The sequence below is a fragment of the Papilio machaon genome, chromosome 8 (assembly GCF_912999745.1).
Source record: "Papilio machaon chromosome 8, ilPapMach1.1, whole genome shotgun sequence".
NCBI classification, from domain to species: domain Eukaryota; kingdom Metazoa; phylum Arthropoda; class Insecta; order Lepidoptera; family Papilionidae; genus Papilio; species Papilio machaon.
The window spans coordinates 5,916,805-5,935,779 of NC_059993.1; the positions used below are offsets into that span (position 1 = coordinate 5,916,805).

Consider the following 18,975-nt stretch of genomic DNA (forward strand, 5'->3'; position numbering starts at 1 on the left):
TTGTCCGTCGGGACTGAATAATGATTCCTCTATAAGAGGTTTCTTGCTTATCCAGAGTCAACTGTATTATAACCTAATATATTTAAGCTTACATGTTTTTCTCTGGAGTCACTCCTAATCGTAATTTGATAGGCATAAATGGTAGATATTTGCATACTATGCATGAATTAGAATTGCCTTTTCAGTTAATTTATTTTCGCCATTGAAGTCTTTCGCTACACTATAACCATCAAAAATGGTAACAACTGGTACTTTATTATTAATTGTCGCCATTGTATTAAAGGGAAACCTTGAGGTTACTGCTTCATTTGTTCTACGAATTTTTTGATTTTCTTCGGTATGTGCGCCATTTCTGTCAGGGAATCGTTTATCATCGGTGCTAACGACTGTGACACTGAAGTCGCTTTCTTTACAATCTTTGTCGGTAACAGTTGATTCTGTGACTTGTATCTCTTTGTTTGCATTTCGTCGTAGTCCTGAATTATCGTTTGGTATAATTGTTGAGCTTTTTGCTTCGTATTCTCTAGTTTTGAGTTTATTTTTTCCTTTAAGTAATTCGACGTTTCGTCTAAGTTTTTCATAGGAATTTTCTTCTGTCTCAGTGATGATACTCTTGTCGACAGATCTTCCAGTTTTTGTATTTCTGGTACCATTTCTATTTCGGGATATTCCTCCAGAGGATCCAATGCTACTTGCATAGTCTCGTGGAGTACTGTAGGAATGTTCTTCATAATATTGTGCAATGGACTCGCTCTCCTCGTTTCTGGAAACACATTCATTATCTCCATTATCCCCGGTGAGATATCTTTCAATGCTTCCGTGAATTGTGGAGTCGCTTCCCTCACGGACTCCATTATCGTCTCTCCCAGGGCTAGCGGTATTTCTTGTAAGTAATACGGGTATGTTCTTATTCCGTTTGAAACTGCGGACGTAATTAGCGGTAGTATAATCGGTCGGGGCGGCGGTAGCCTCGGCAGAGGCGATAATCTGTTCATTCGGGATCTCAGTGGGAATAGACGTGGTAGTAGTAATTGTCGTTTCGGTCGATTCAGATTCTTTGATGTTTGCATTTGGTGTAAATGTGCAAGCGCATTTAGGTTCGTGATCATCCTTTGAGTACTGATAATTCCTTCTGTATTTGTTTCTGGCGGTGGTCTCGTAGGAGTCGCTCCCGTCAGCATTAAGAAAATTATCAAATAACATGCTGAGACTCTTAAAGAGTGGGATGTATTTGTGATTGATAGCTTCATAACTATCTATGGATCTTTCCGTGGTCCTATACTTAAATTTGTTTAATAATCTTTGTTGTCGTTTTAATCTCGTTGGCCTTATAGGTGTCCTTATCTTAAAAGTATTTTTGTATTGAACAGAAGATACTTTCTTCGGAGAAGCTGAAAAATTGGCATTTAATAATTAAATGTAATAATTTCGTACTTATAATAAAAATGTGTTAACTATTGTGTTATAAATAATATGCATTACCTTTTCTTATATAGGGCTTTGACAAAAATTTGTTTCTCGATAATACTGGCAAGCGGTCCTCTTTTAATTCAACTTTAAATATGTCTGAAAATAAATATTTAATATCGTAATGATCGTTTAATCGAATAAAATACAAAACATTATGTTATTAGTAATATATCAAATCAAGTTTGTACGTATATTGGATATGAGATAAATTCTTTCATTGTATTTATTTTCGTGGTATATTCTTCACCTTTTTGGGTTACGTTACCTGCTGAGTTGGATCGAGGCGTCGTTTGTAAAGATTGCTTCCCCCGCACTTCTTCGGCAATGGCCTCGTTTAAAGAAAACGTTTTTGCTTCCAAATCTGCGTAAAACATTAAAATAAATGAATATAAATTATTTTAAAATTAAATTGTTAGATTAATATCAGTAGTAGCTACTTAACAATAATACATTCGACAAAAAATGGTGCAAAGTAAGATTTACTTGTGTAAGTATGTACCACATTTTAGATGCTAATGTTGCTGCGCATTGCATTTAATTCATAATTATATACTCGTATTTAGGTACAGGCTACATCATGCTCGATGTTCACATGTGCCTTGTCATATCTTTTTATTTGGGTCACGAATTCGTATACGTGCTCGTTAACGTAAATAAAAACACAATGAAAAAAACGTGTGTTATTCGATTAATACATTTATTAGAATTCTGCTACGGAAGCGTAGATGAAATATAAGTCCATTAAAGGCGTAATATTTGACATCTAAATGTCCTGAGTTCTAGTTTTTGATTATCGCCTACTTACGTACAGAACCCGCATTTTACAGTAAATTTATATTTCAGTCGTATTCAATAATGTTTTAGCTGGTATAGAGGTAAAACTAAAAAGTTTTAAATTTATTTACCTAAAATAATACAATTTTTTATTGTTTTATGTATAAATAGGTTTGCAATCTATAAAAAATAATTTATGCAATATTTTAATCGCAAAATATTCATTTCATGAATAAAATATGACAGCGTACACTTGCCGTTTTTGCTACTGTAGTTTACGCTATACGTTAAAACAACGCAGTCAATACTCGGTATAAAAAACTGGCAAAGCACGAAAAAGAGTATCACATAAAACATGTGATGACTGACGAATTGGATAACTTCAATGGAAATTTCAAATTTGATTTATTTTTGTTAGAATAAGTTATTAATTATTATTAAGTTGTTCATACCTAAATGAAACCACTTATTTTATTTTCTTCTTTTGTAATGTATAATATATGTATGACATAAACCAGTTTTTAAATTCCATCTTACATCTTACAGACACAAAGTTGAAGTTATTAACAAGTACATTGTGACAATTTTGATAAAGAATTCACAGAGAATGTTAAATGTATCTGCTGTTTTTGATCTGATTGACAATTAATTAAATTAGGATTCAAATAGATTTCAATATCACACATATATTTTTTTTACACTACTCAATTATTTTATTAAATTAGTCATTAAATAGTAAAAAAGAATATTTTTTGTCATAACATTTACGTAACAACTTACAGCCATTTTCTTTTCCGCACAAAAATGAACAAGGAAAGCGATGAGCTGTAAAATTGTGACTGACGTATATTTAGAGCCTTAAGAAATTCCTTTCGTAACGTTGGAAAGCGCCTAAAGAGAACTGGGATTAGGTTTGACAGCCGACACTCCATTAACCCGTCACATTAAAAAAAAATATTTAAGTGAAAGGAAATGTTAAGCTTGATACTCACTCTGGATAAATACAACACAATTAATCACAAGGTAGCAATGTCGAACACGGATTTCCATTTTCAAACATTTTTGATGAGAATAAGTCACGACACGTAATGAAGCGGAATTCGCGGATCGTGTTGTTTTTATGTATAGTCCAGTCATTTTAGTAAGTTCACCTCGGAATTCGAGATACCCAGCTGTAAGTCTGTAAATACTTGTATATTGACACCCTAAAAGTTGTCTCAAAACCTACATATGATAGGGTGTAAGCAACTATTAAATTTCAAGGTCAAAGGTCACAAAAATCGGCTTTTTGCGCTTTTTTTGGAAATATCTCATTTCCTATGGGTTTTTTGCTATTTGTATCTCATATCAATATTGTAGAATACAAAATTCTCTACAAATTTTGTTAAAAAATTTTTTTTATACGGTGAACCGTTTTTGAGATAGAGGGCGGAGAGCGCGCGGTCACAGCATCACTTTAGCCTCCGGTCGAAAACGCGCCATATAGTTGATGAACTATCAATAAATCAATTATTATAAATATTGTCAATTTTTTATTAACTATTATATTCTACTTTGTCATTTTTTGCCTAACTTATCCACTTTTTATTCAGTATTAATTTATTTAACAACACTTACCTGCCCATGTAATTGCAGAATTGTTAATGAAAATATAGGAATTATATGTCGCTCTGATATGGTAGAGCATTGAGACAAGCTTGCCTGCATCCGCATCGCGAACCACAGCCACTCTTGCAGTTGCAGAAAATTGTATTTAGCAAATCTTTTGGAGCAGGTGGTAAAATTGTCATGATAGGCTCCAGAAAATCGTTTCGTAGTGCCCAACCCCATACCTGGGGGTCCAAATCATGTCCTAACCAAGTTTGGACTTTATAATATACACGGTTGAAATGTTGTGAGCAGCTGCACTTGTTGGTGGAATATTTTTGGACGATTGAGACTTTTCAAAGATTTCGGAGCATTATAGACTGCCAATAAGGTTTGTTCCAAGTTCCACTCTCTAATAATTTATGGGCCGAACAATTTTCTTCCTCAAATGCTGCAGCTAGTTCATCCAAATTTGTCAGTAATTAATTAATTTGACAAATATTTATAACAATTGATTTATTGATAGTTCATCAACTATATGGCGCGTTTTCGACCGGAGGCTGAAGTGATGCTGTGACCGCGCGCTCTCCGCCCTCAATTTCGAAAACGGTTCACCGTATAAAAAAAATTCTTAAACAAAATTTGTAGAGAATTTTGTATTCTACAATATTGATAAGAAATACAAATAGCAAAAAACCCATAGGAAATGAGATATTTCCAAAAAAAGCGCGAGAAACTGATTTTTGTGACCTTTGACCTTAAAATTTAATAGTTGCTTACACCCTACCATATGTAGGTTTTGAGACAACTTTTAGGGTGTCAATATACAAGTATTTACAGACTTACAGCTGGGTATCTCGAATTCCGAGATTCTTACCTAATTTAAGCTTAAATGACTGGACTAGTATTAAAAACTGTGGGTTTCGACTGTCGAAGCAGTTGTTTAAAATCATATAGTCATCCCTGTCGTTCTCGCTGACAAAAATAGAGACAGTAACATTTGCCAATAACAGTCACAGCAGTGGAAATACACGGCAACCTTGGATGTTTTGCGATTTTGCAGTTTCACAATTTTTAGCTTTGTCGGCTTTGTTTCATTATTAATTGTTTTATGCTAAACGAGGATGAATATTTATATTTGTTAAAAATTGCTGCGTTAGCCAACGGCCGCGAATGAACAAGTCTAGGCTTGTGCACATTTACTGAATCTGTGTAATGGCAAAATCGTTTTGTGTAAATATAACGTTAACTATCAAATTTAATACGACAAAGTATTTTTACACAAATACATACTCATAGTACTTCACTATTAGGATGAGATGCGATGATAAATTGTATTAAAATGTGGGAAATACTTTTTTTATTTTATGTACAGAGCAGGATTAAATTGCCACAAGTCAGAAGGCGAGAGAAATATTCTTTATTTGATCCATTCTGGGTCGTCTATAAAGTTGTTTGGTCCGTTATTGAGTAAATGCCGTCGGCTTTATTTGAATACAAATTCGATAGTTCTTATCTCGGGGCGAAATGGAATCCGCGTAATGAAGTGAGCTCTCGTACGAGGGTATTCGAGCAACATTTCATTTCCTACATTTTTCTTACTACAAGTCCATCTTGCGATAAAAAAATCTTGCTTATATTTTGACAAAGAAATAGAAAACAAAGTTAATAATAAACAACAAGAACTATCGACTAATCTGTTCTTAGTTTATCAGATTTAAAATTAACATGAACCATTAGTAATTTACAGTAAGCATTTTGTAATAAATATCCTTGCCTCTAAGTAAAAGTACCCTAATAATCTTCAATGCCTTGAAGATCTTAAGGCTTATTAAGGTTCTTAAAGATAAAATATTACAGTTAAACTCGGAAGTTTAATAAAAATCTAAATCTATATACTTCACGTTACTAAAACTTCCATCCACGAAACTCTTTAAAATGTGATTCCCGTCTCAACTGCCAGTGTTTAATTACATTTCCTCGCAAAGGGACTTTCAAGTAGGTTGGGTTTTAAATTTTTATCGCTCGTAACTGTAGACGTCTCGGGGTGGATTCGACCTGTCATATGAGGGACCTCGGGTCTTTCATTTCCGCTCATTCTTTTAAATGGCCTCAAGCTTTCCTCGAAGAGATGGTTTGTAGCGGTTTACGACTGTGTTTTGCAATTCTCATTTCAAAGTTATTTTGTATGTGATAAAATGATTCATGTCAGTATATCAATAAAATATAAATACTTGCAATTGTAAATATCTGTGTGCAATTCTTTTCTTTTTTTAATCATTTTAATCCCGTAACTGCGTTTACCCGATACTTGTTTTATTTAAAATTAATTATATTTTTTTATCATACATCATAGATCTTTCACGTAAGAAAGGTATAAAGTAGATATCTAGAGCTAAACTATTCGCACCTAAATAACTTCAAGTTAACATTTTATACTTGGATTTTTTAACGAGTTATTATATTGCTTAAACTTAGCAAACATTATTAACATAATTAAAAGTTATTAAGACCATTAAGAAATTTTAAAGCACACTTTTTCCTGAATGTGATTATAATAACAATGTACACAAAAGATTATAGGGACTATTAATTCTGTTTTTCATTTTCTCGAGCAACATTAAATTAAATTCACTTACAAAGATATCAGCCCCTCGGGAGACTTAAAGGAAGCGCTTGCCGCATATTCTTTACATTTTTAGCCTGTTTAAAAGTAAACAATTGCTTTTTTTATCTTTACTTGATCGATAAATAATTTGAATTTTTTATTTTTATTGATAAAATTTTACCTATAAAAATATTATACGGAAAGCTTTATACCGTTTTTAAAATTTCCTTTACTAACTTTAGTGACGGCGCCGGAAACGAATAGCTATGATGTAGTAAGATGAAAGCTAAGAAGAAAATAAATCTTTTTTTTTTGAAGTCAGTTAAAACATGTCGACATTAGGTACATTTAATTATGAAGGTATTGGTTTATATAGAATTTTGGAACATATGTAAATGCTATTGCACAGAACACGCACAACAAAGACCTCAACTATTCGCCCAATGGATGGAATCTCCCGAAATGTTTGATACATTTGCAAGTAGATGCGGGGCTTCGGTTATGTTCATTGCAGAATACAAATTCGACCGCTCTTAACCGGCAACGAGATGGTATTCATGTGATGTACTCGCAAATGAATCATCCAATACTTAGTATCGTCTTCAAATACCTAACAAGCATGTTTTGAAAACTACCATGTTATACGGTATATTTTCTAGTTTTCAGTGTCATACTTTAAAATGAGATCTTAGTGTTAGGTTTATTTCTCTTCCTAAGTTTTCATTTAAAAGATAAGAAGGCAAACGAGCGGAACGAACGGCAAACATTGAGGTAATTATCGTAGGTTTCATAAAGACCAAAAGATATGTGTATTTTAAATCGTGACCTTTGTAGGCCTGTGACCGTCCAATATTCGTCGAGGCTCGACGAAGATTTACCGACTATTGAACAGACTATAATAGTAATATAAGTTGTTAATTATAATTGATTTTATTTATTTATTTATTAATACATATTGTTAATCTTGGGATTAGAACCAATTTCAATAAAACCATATAAAATTTGTAGGATCAAAAAGAATTAAGCATTGAAATGGATACAGTGTAATATGTATGGGTCCTTTAAATTTTGTAATCGAAAATAGTTACCAAAGCAAATCCCATTTCGTTTAATTGAGATTAAATCAGAGAGAAATAAGATTCTCATGAAGCTAACAACAGTTATCAGATAAAACGTTTTCAGTATATCGTTTCTAGTACACCGCAATAGAAATTTTCGTCTTAGATTATTGAGGAGTTCAAGTTACTATTTGCTTCGGCCATAAAACATAACGACAAGCCGCTTCGCTTGAACGCGATGCCAGATAGAATCTTTCTTTATGACAGAGACATTACTTTTGATTGGGGATACGATATTTATTTGTACTATTTGTTTGAGATAAGATCCACTTACAAGTATATTGACACAGCAAAATTTAGAAAAGGTAGACTATACTAAATCGACCGATCATCGTGGCGATCTTTGGGGGAGGCCTATGCGCAGCAGTGGGCGATACGAAGCTGAATAGATAGACTCTAAATATGTATTATTGACTGAATTCTTTTAAATAAACTCTTTTTTTTTGTTTAGAAGGAAATATGAAACTGGTGCCTCGCCTATCATTGGTAGGCAGGAGAGCAGATAAACTAACATACTATTGTACATACGAAACCTATCACTGTTAGATTGTATTTACTAATCAGTAATCGGAAATTGTTATTAACGAGTATATGATTCAATCGCGTAATTTCTGAAAAAAAAACATAGATGAGGAAGTATTTTTATTTCGTTTTACAGAAAATCGTTTTCGCGTCTTAAAGCTTTTCCGCTTGTATCTGGGAGTATAGTGGTTTCGTTCCGACGGACTGACCTCTGCTTTAAGGGATTTTAAGTGTTTCATTTCCGCTTATCTTTCCTTGAAGAGTGACGTTGGCTGTACCGCGAACAGTTTTGCAGTCTTATAAATTTATTTTCACGTTACTTTTAGCTTAATCTTTTCATCTTTGAAATAGAAAAAACATTTACTCACATAGATCTTACTAATATTATAAATGCGAATGTTTAGATGGATGGATGTTTGAAGGTATCTCTGGAACGGCTCTACGGATCTTGATGACATTTGGCACAGAATTGTAATTTATAGAACATAGTCTGGAAGAACACATAGGACACTTATTAAGTTTTTTCTTCAAATTCGGCGCGGACGGAGTCGTGGGCGACAGTTAGTATTTATAACATATATTTATGTTTTGTATTCTATTACACAATCTATATATATAAAAGAAAGTCGTGTTAGTTACACTATTTATAACTCAAGATCGGTCGAACTGATTTAACTGAAAATTGATGGGGAGGTAGCTTAGAACTAGGAACGGACATAGGAACTCTTTTATCTTGTGTGCATTTTTTTTATTCCGCGCGGACGGAGTCGCGGGTAAAAGTTAGTTTTAAATAATTTAATCACACTAAAATTTTAAGTTAAAAAATAAAACAAACAACAGTTTAGGTACTTATGGTTTAATACAGATTTTTATGAAATTATGACATTGGAAAATGTAATTAAAAATTGTCTTTAAATTTTTATTGACAGCATGTGGCGTTGGTGGTGTAATGGTCAGCATAGTTGCCTTCCAAGCAGTTGATCCGGGTTCGATTCCCGGCCAACGCAAGAAGATTTTGTTAAGTGTCATTAAAACGGATAAAGCGAATAAACTACACATCTTTTTTTTAATAATCGTTACTTTTTGTTTTATTGGTGTTTTTAAAAATCAGAATCTCCAATATTAATATTACTAATATTAAAATAGCGAACGTTTAGATGGATGGATGTTTGTTAGAAGGTATCTCCTAAACAGTTACATGGATCCCCCTGAAATTTGGCTTAGATGTAGAACGTAGTCTGGAAGAACACATACGCTATCAACTAAGTTTTTTTTAATTCTGCGTGGACGGAGTCGCGGCAACAGCTAATACAGACTATTTTTTTTGTACAAAACAGTACAGAAATTAAATTGATCATATTCTTTACTTATGGATAAGATGTTTTATTATATCATTAAGCTAGAATGCCCGAAGCGGTCATTATACTGCTGCTGAGATAAGTTTTTATTATTCTTTTATCTTCAATACAATTAGTAAAATAGGAGTTTCTGTATGTAATATTAAAAAAATCATGAAAATGATTCATTTACATTATTTATATATAAAAACCGATTTTTAAAATATCTCTGTGTCTGTCAACAAGTGCGCGGTTGCTCCCGATAATCTCTGAAACGGCAGCGCTGATTTTAATGGGTATTTGCCGGGAAAATTGTTGATGCACATGGGGACAAAAGGTTACATATTTTTTATTCCGCGGTAACGAAGTCGCGGGCGACCGCTATTTATATTTTAAGTACGGTGAGGTTTAAATAAGCGAGTAAGTTATACAATGACAGACAGCTATGTGTGTTATAAGCTCATATGCGTACAATTTTAGTTACGAAGTGGGTAACTATGGCTTAATTAGCTATTTGAATAATTAATAACTGATTAATAAAAATACTTAAGCAAGAGTGGGTTTTGAGAACAAAGTTATATGCACTAATATATACGCGCAAAAACATTACTTGTCAATTGGACCTGTCGAATAATCATAACATTATTTATTCTCTAAAGTCAATGACGATTAAAATAGAAAAATGATTCTTAATAATACGTGATGCAATATCAAAACAACATCACGTACAAATTCATAGTTTACTCGGAATAAATTCGTCCCGTCGATATCGAGGACAGTTCAAATACGGAAATGAAAATTTATTCATTGTCACGTCTTATGAGGAAATGTTATGCAACTTGTATGTCGTATATAAGATTGTTGTGTATCTTGAGATCATCCTTAATTTGGATTCTAATATAAATGTGATATGAACATCTTGTTATAATCAAAACATAAATAAATTCGAAAATGAAACAACAAATCCCTACGATCTATGAAATATAACTTACTTTGATCTTTGTAATGAATTGATCGTTCGTAAGAGAATAGATTGGAATCATTAAGAATTACTTCATAAAAGAATATGGAAGAAACTTGTTAAATGTCATATTTTAAGGCTTTGATAAATTTAATATTAATTAAAGTATCACACACGATCTAATATTTATGTGAAATGTTTTGACAGGTTATAAAATAAAGTCATAGATATTGTCAGGAAAGATAAGTGGTTAAAATATTAGGGTCGGCATGTATCGGTTAATACAATCTTTAATCGGAGATATGTTTGATGTATAGGACAACGGATCTGCGGCGAGCGCTCTCTGGGAGAGAATAATCCCAGAGGTAACAATTCACTAAAAGAAAAAAAGCCTCAATATCATTCTGCTACATTTACAGTCCTTTATTGGTTACATTTACAGACCCTTAGTTTTGATTTCTCGGATGAAATCACTCACTCTCCATGTCGGGAGACAAAGAGAGAACACATTCCCTCCATCTCTTCTTTTCTCTCACTGCTGTAGTGTCTTTAATTTTATCGTATTTATTTCTGTAAAGATTATTTGTTAACGTACCTAAAATAAATAGATTTTAAATTAAATTTAAGAATATTTTTAAATTTTTGAAGGCTGCCTCCGGAAAAATATGATTAAAATTATGAAATATTTATCGTTTTATATTCTCTCCATGGTGATATAATCAGCACAAACACGAAACCGTTGAAGTTAAGTTAAGAAGTTAAGCCGATCAAAAATTAAAGGAATAAAAATTTATAATAATTTTGATAAACAAGAGGTACTTCAATATACGTACCAAGTACAATTTTTGTTTTGAATTGAAATACTCGTGTTATGATTTTTTCATCAAGTACATATTTATTTTTGCCTAATAACTATTTATTTTACAGCAAAAATAAATATGTACTTAAAGGTAGAGATATCAAAGAAAAATATATTATTTTTCCACTAACTATATGAAGAACAATAGCAGCAGTTTCTCTGTTTTTATAATGCTGACGCTACGAATCTCGAAGCTACGGCGGTGACGTAGAGCGTGCTACGGCGCTATTGAGTTAATGTATCGGACATTTGCTGACTTGCACGTATCGCGCAACAAGTGTTGCCACTGAAATAAGAAGTTAATTCTTAAAAGTGTTTTTCTATATTACTTAAAAACTTATGGAATGTTATTTTGGTAATGTTTTTGGGATAAAATTTTCAAAATTATTGCAAGTGTTTTCTGTATAATTTTTTTTGCACTCTTACGTCAGCTTAAAAAAAGAAAACACCTAAACAGATGATTTTAAATTGTAACTAGTCTGCCAAGTATGGGTAGATCGTTTTTTCGCTTCGAATCACCAATTAGCGCATTGCCTTAACATAGTTCAAATTTACTGTATAAGATATAGAAGCCTATATTATTTCATCACATGTGGTCAATATTCAAGAACCTTTTGGCGCCATAGTCCATCCATTCTACTAACAATATACCCTGCCCATTTCTACATTATTAGCAATTCTATTGGCAATATCGTATTTCATTAGAATATATTTGTTTAAAGTTAGCAAAACGAGTAAACATAGAAGCGTCCACTTGGCTATAAAGTCACTATCCGAAAGTTTATAGACATTGCTCTAATTTATACCGGTCCCTTATTGCCACTAGTGTTCGGTTTATGGTCTATAAAACCTATGTTTATAGTAACAGCTCCAATGGTTACTTTACAAATCGAAATTTCAAATTTTTAGGTAGATACATAAATTGCATATAGGTAATTTTATGAATAACAATTAAAATAAGCACCTATAAAATTATTATTGTAACAATTGATAATTACTGGAATTAAGTATTTTTATTACTTAAACTGCTGTTTCTCTTTTTTCAAATTGTGATTTAACTAATTAAATCACCGCTAAACTGACGTTTCATAGTCAGATGAGTAGGTCACCAGTAGTAGATGCCAGCAATAATAAGATCCGTTGCACAAATTAGCTGACTCGACCGATGCAATACCACATAGAAGACAGGTGTAAAGACGAAGCAATTCCACATTTCGTCTGATGAGAGTGCTTCCCCGAGGCCTAATTTAAGTCCACTTTCCCTTTCCACCTTTTTCTAATAAAGAAAGGATGGGAAGGGTATGTTGATTTAGCGAAGGATGCTCAGAAAAGGAAAATATTCTCTTTTTGTGTATCTCCTCTTCCGTCGAATAAAGGAAGGCAAGCAATTGCGGAACTCAAAGCTAACTCTAACTCTAACTCTAGCATATAATATCTCCGCATGCATCAGATAACTTCACGTCAAATTTCGTAATGTTTCGGAGATTACCCGAAAAACGCGGCCTTGCGGACAGATAGACGATTTTTTTAAATCGATACGAAATTAGTTTTTTTTTTCATTACATTCAGACACTCATATTTTACTAGTATGTACGAGTATAGACAGAGTATAAATTTATTTCTGTTGAATAAATAAAGAGAATTATATATTCAGGCGATTAACACTCGATTCCACTCATTACTACGATCCCTTTTATATGGTACACATTTTCATTTTGCACAATGCAATTTTTTCAATATACATGTAAAATAGTTTTAAATATTAAATATTATTATGTAAAATATATGTCTTGTTTCTTAACATGTATTGAATAAAGGACAGAGGTGATTTAATTGTCAATTGTTCAGTCGATTTGACATACCTTTGTAGTGAGTGAGGATCGGAATTTGCCAGGACACGGCAACCAATTTACTAATGGATGACACGATCAAAGCTCTGCCGACAGGGCCTTAGCCACAGAGCACGCGCAACCAATTACCGCGCGATATAATAATATTCTCGTAAACTATACAATTATAGCCAAATGGTGTCCTAATAATAAGTAAAAACTTACCGTTGGTTTCTGAGACCAAAATCTCTGTATAAAATATATCGTTATTCCTGTCATTATTTTTGACAAAACAGATATAATAATATGGTCAAAGAAAACCACGGTTAGATTACTGTTAATTTTTTTTAGTTAACACAGTTGTTTTTGTGATTTTATACATGTAATTAAAATTTAATCTTTTGCCATTTCTATAACTGAACCTATGCCAAATAAAACAATACACATTTTATTTCAAAATGTTCATATTATTCATATTATTATGTTCTTATTTTTTTAATAGTTAACTTTCGTGGATTCAAATCCTTAGTAAATGTTTTTTTTTATTTGCATTTTTACATCGTAATTTAAGTAACTTGACCGTCAAATGTGGTATTTTCCATAAGCTATTTACCTATTAGTTGCTATGACATAAAACGACCAACGCCCGAGATATTATACAAAATAATGTGACACGCCGAAATGGTATTACCTTAAAATTAAACGACAAGATTTGATCCCCTTTGTTAGAGGCGGCGTGTTAACGATTGACGTTAACGTTCTCGCAAAATGTCAATTGATGGGGACATCACCCCAAATCGCGAGATAATGCTGCTTGTTATTTTAACGAAAAAAATACGCTTACGTAGTCACATTTACGATGCAGGTAGTATTGTTCAGTTTGAATAAGCTGTTTAAATTTAGAAAAATGTTTACTCTTTTTCTTTAATCTTTACTCTTTAGATTTTTGTTTCCCTTAGGAATAAGGATCGAGGTTTAGACTTATTGCCATCTGCGCCTTGCTACTTCAAGCCTGGTGAAACTGGTGAAACATGGTTAAAAAAAATTAGGAATAAGGAAACGATATAGAGAGTGACAGAGGGAGCGAGAGAGACAGAGACACTTTTTTATAAATGGTTTTTATTCTGTATGTAATTACATTTATCGTTGGATATAGTCACTGAAAAAGTAAGAATGGTCGACTAAATAAGACATTAGTGATCGATAAACTGTTAGCAGATTAAAGCGATGAGCAAGTTGTTGCGGGGTGGTTCTATATCATTAACGCATGACGTGCCAATATCCCGTCTTAATATGCAAATCTCTCAGCTTAAAGGGAAATTGATTAGATGAACTTAATTAATTTAATAAGTATTTTAACTTGCATCTTAATTCCCGGATCATAAATGGACTTTTTAATTTTCTTCAACAGAATTTCTTGATATATTGAAACAACACCAACAAAATGTTTAAATAATGTCAAAACGTGATACATTTTCGTACCTTTACTATAATATATAAATTTTTGTTAACGAAGCAATATTAATAAAGTTTATTATGATAACCATATTTGCTGAATGGACGTCAACAAAACAAATTTAACTATAATTTAAATGAATTCAAAATAACGAAAGGGTTTCGGTTACATATTTTTAGTTAGATGCAGAAGTATATATTTGTCATTGTCCTTATTAGACAAGAAAATAAAAATCATTATCAACTAGTCGTGTACACATACCATACCATATTGACATACCATATTGTTAGAAATAAGAAGATCGAGGAAGGTTATAAGTAAAGATTTATAGTTTTGATTTCACACCAGTTTCATAACAATATCAGCGAACGGGGAATATAAAGAAGTACCTCAAATATTTCTACATGCCACCAAGATATTTGAATTATAGCTTTCACAACCGTGTAATTATGAACGCCATATTTTGTCATGATTTGCTTACGCGTTGCTATTGTGAAGACATTGTGTTCACAACAGATTTTTATTCAAAAAGGTACCTAACCTTAGAACCTTAAGTATATAAGCATTCTGTACAAGAAAAATATTCCTATTTATTACGCAAATACATGTGTGCAATATTATATTTGAACATTTTAAACTAAACATCTCATGGATACACAAATATAGAAAATTAAAATTAAAAACATGTATTTAATTCTCAAGTTTAGGCGAACAAAAAACTAACATAAAATGTACACGGGTACCAGCCGGTGCAGAGTTGAATGCGTTAACTTGTTGCACTTTACGTAGCGAGCGTGTCGGACAAACGAACTGAAGGTGGCAAGCGGAGCGCTTGCTAACGAGGATCCGATGGCATGCTGCATACGTATGCACGGAAACATGAACTGCACACTACATTTACTGACTAAGAACTTTTTTTAGCGGGTATGTACATTTGTCCGAGTATTTATGATCTCGCTATCTAAACGACACGTCATGACATGTATTGTCTTTCCTCGAGTGCTTGTTAGGTCCGAAAATAGTTTTTACTGACCACTTATTTTTGTAGTTTTTTTTAGGTTATAAAACGAAAGATTAGATAAAATTTTTAAAGGTCAAGTGTGATAAAAAATTAAAAACAGATTATAAAAAGGCGGAGATTTTAAAGTCAAGCGCTAAAAATGTAAAATAAATGCTCAAAAAAACATTTTTCAATTGACTAAATGATTACGTCCCTTCCGAAGAAGGGTTGTTAAGCCGTAATTTAATAATTTATTTTACATTTCACCGGCAACGTTATTACAGACGAAATAGAAGATGGGAAAATTGTCAGATATTTAAGAGCGTTCGATGGAAATAATAGACATCGTTTAAACGAAATTACGAGGTTTTACATTTTTGTAACTTCAAAATAAATTATTTTTATCTGTTATTTGCGTAAAAAATGACACTGATATTATATCGAATCGAAAATAGTATACGTATATAATTATTATACGTTATTATGATTTACGGCTCCCGTTCAGTATAGTTGCTATCTACTTACGTCATTTTAAATGACGTAAGTACATACGTCACTTTAAATGACACTTTGGATTCACGTTTTGACAGGTCGGTGGACGCACGTGTATCGAGGTTTTAGTGTTTTTATTTTGCATTTTAAGTGTAAAAAGTTCTTATTTATATTTTAAATTGGTTAATACTAACTCTTTTGCTGCTGGTAAGTAGAAAACTATTTGTTAATTCGTGAGACCAAAATGGAAACAGACCCTCCAAGCGAACCTCCCGATCCGGGAGCCACTCCTTCCCGCAAACGGCAAGCAGACGATGGAACAGTCTCCTCCTCTTCTAAAAAATCTTTGTCTGATCCCTCCCAAGCAAACCCATCTATAGGAAATTTATATATTCACCCGTCATTTGCCGAAGGCCTTAAATCTTACGCCAACGATGATAAAGGTCCATTCGTCGTCCAAGTCTCTAGGGACGTCGAAGACCCGACTTCCGGAGCCTCGTTAAGAGCCATTACTTTTGGTCAATTCCTTCACAAACATAAAATAAGCTCCATCTTACATGATGGTGTTAAAAACGTTGGTCGTAACAAAATAATCGTCGAGTTTTCGACAGCTCATGCAGCCAACCACTTCCTTATCAATCCTATCCTCTCCCTATGTAAATTCAAAGCCTTCATCCCCACATATAATATGACCAGAATGGGATTGGTGAAGGGAGTCCCCATAGACTGGTCGATGAGTGAGCTCGTTCAATCTTTGGAGCTTCCCCCAGGCTGTGGTGAGGTGCTCAAAGCCCCACGGAAGAAAGCTAAAGCGTTCCCGTGGCGCCCGCCATAATGCGTTAGAGGGCAGTCAGGTTTTAGTGGGTATTCCGGTCACCTTCTGTGGCCGGCGAGTCCCACACTCCCTACGCCATTGCACAGCCCGGCGTAGGCGTGCGTAAACGCATTTCCTGACTATAAAAAAAAAAAAAAAAAAAAAAAAAAAAAAAAAAAAAAAAAAAAAAAAAAAAGGTGCTCAAAGCCCGAAGGTTGAACAGAAAAACAACTCAGGAAAATGTCACCACCTGGATACCGACTCAGTCTGTTGTCCTGACCTTTAGGGGTCAAATACTTCCAAGTAAAGTTTATTCCTACCACACATCCTTACCTATCGAAACCTACAAACTTCCTACCATTCAATGCTTAAACTGCTGTCGTTTTGGCCATACCAAAACAATCTGCAGATCACAACCCAGGTGTTATAGGTGCTCCCAGTCCCATGCAGGGGAATCTTGTGAAATAGATAAAAATCTAGCCTCATGTCTACATTGCTCAGGCAAACATTTTGCCAATGACAAGGCTTGTCCTGAATTCACTAGACAGCAATCAATTAAAGTAATTATGTCTCAGAATAATATATCCTACATGGAAGCGGCAGCTCAATTCCCTTCTGTCCGGCGATCCTATGCTGAGATGGCAAAGGAAATGTTTACTCCTCCCGCCTATTCACCTAAGACCCCCTCCTGTCCGACAACTCAACCCACACCCAAAACTTCCTACCGTCAAACAACATTCCGGTCTCCTCGCCCTCGAGCCCCACCAGGCAAGGGTTATGACAGAGGTGCTCACCAGAATATTGTTGGTGAATGTGCTTCATCCCTTCCGAATGGACATGCTCTTAATCAAAATTCTCCCCCCAATGAAACTCTACCTATGTTAGAACAACTTTCCACTCTCCTTCTCAGTCTTATCACTCCTTGTAGTGACATTCCTCTACCGTCCAACGTTGCCAAAAACATTTCCAAACTTTTTAAAATCCTCCAAGATGGCCCCAACAACCATACTTCAATGGAACAGTAAAAGCTTACGGCCCAAAAAACACGAGTTATGCTCCCTCATTAACCTGCATAAACCTGTCATTGTTGCCATCTCGGAGACATGGTTAATGCCTGGTTCCCGGTTCCGGGTACCTGGTTTCTCCTGTTTGAGGGATGACAGAAATGATGGGTATGCAGGCAGTGCCATCCTTGTTCGGCACTCCCTTCCCTTTTCCCAAATCCCCCTTCCTCCACATAGTCAACAGATTAATGCTGTTGCTGTCCGTGCCTTAGACATTTCTTTTGTATCTGTGTATATTCCTCACCCTACCCCATCTCTACTTCCTGAACTACAATCAATCTTATCTTCGGTCCCAAGTCCTATCATCGCCCTGGGTGACCTTAACACTCACCACACCATGTGGGGGTGCTATGGCTGTGATGGGTTTGCTCCGCTGCTGATTGACATACTTGATGATGTAGGTCTCTGCATCCTCAATGATGGCTCTCCAACGCGCAGGGTATTCCCAAATCAGAACCCTAAAACTGCCGTGGATCTTTCCCTCTGCTCTCCTAATCTTGCCTCCCAGATTACTTGGAAAACCCTCCCATCCTCATACGGCAGCGATCACTTTCCTATCATTCTCTCATTAAACAATAGGTCCTTCCTTCCTTCTTCTCATGATCCGCTTTTAAAATATCAACTTAAAAAAGCAAAATGGACAGAGTATGCCAGATCTGTTGATTTCTTGATAGACTCCTTGCCAGATCCGGTAAGTGATGGAAATATTTTAGCATGCTACGATCTTTTTTTAAAATCTCTCATATCTTCAGCTGACTCTCATATTCCTAAAAAACACCCTCCCAAAAATCATCTGCTTTCTTCTCCCTGGTGGGATGATGAATGCAATGATTTATTTGCTCAAAGAACATCTGCAGAAAAGACATATTCAAATTGTATGTCTCAGAAGAACTTTATTAAATATCAGAGGCTTGATTCCAAAGTTAAAAAGTTAGTTACAAGGAAGAAAAGAAGTAGTTGGACTCGGTTTTGTGAATCACTTAGTCCTAGATCCCCATCTTCAATTGTATGGACGAATATTAGGAAATTTCGACGTTCCCTCAACCATACTGATCCCTCATCCAACAATCCCTTGGATTGGCTT

At 34.1% G+C, this 18,975-nt stretch overlaps 2 protein-coding genes and 1 non-coding gene across 3 annotated transcripts; 2 read left to right on the forward strand and 1 right to left on the reverse strand.

The window, feature by feature from the left end:
• Positions 1-43: 43 nt before the first annotated feature.
• On the reverse strand, positions 44-11,896 carry LOC106717440. The gene is made up of 5 exons (XM_014511305.2): positions 11,881-11,896; positions 10,856-10,972; positions 1,736-1,831; positions 1,483-1,566; positions 44-1,391 (listed from the first exon to the last, which is right to left on the reverse strand). The coding sequence occupies exons 1-5, from the start codon at positions 11,894-11,896 to the stop codon at positions 157-159; spliced, it is 1,548 nt and encodes a 515-aa protein (XP_014366791.2). The 3' UTR covers positions 44-156.
• On the forward strand, positions 9,015-9,086 carry Trnag-ucc. The gene has a single exon. It is a non-coding gene; the product is annotated as a tRNA-Gly (tRNA).
• A 4,208-nt stretch (positions 11,897-16,104) lies between the features above and the next one.
• Positions 16,105-18,770, forward strand: LOC123721173. Its single transcript, XM_045678865.1, has 2 exons — positions 16,105-16,794; positions 17,025-18,770. The coding sequence occupies exons 1-2, from the start codon at positions 16,258-16,260 to the stop codon at positions 17,850-17,852; spliced, it is 1,365 nt and encodes a 454-aa protein (XP_045534821.1). The 5' UTR covers positions 16,105-16,257; the 3' UTR covers positions 17,853-18,770.
• Positions 18,771-18,975: the final 205 nt, after the last annotated feature.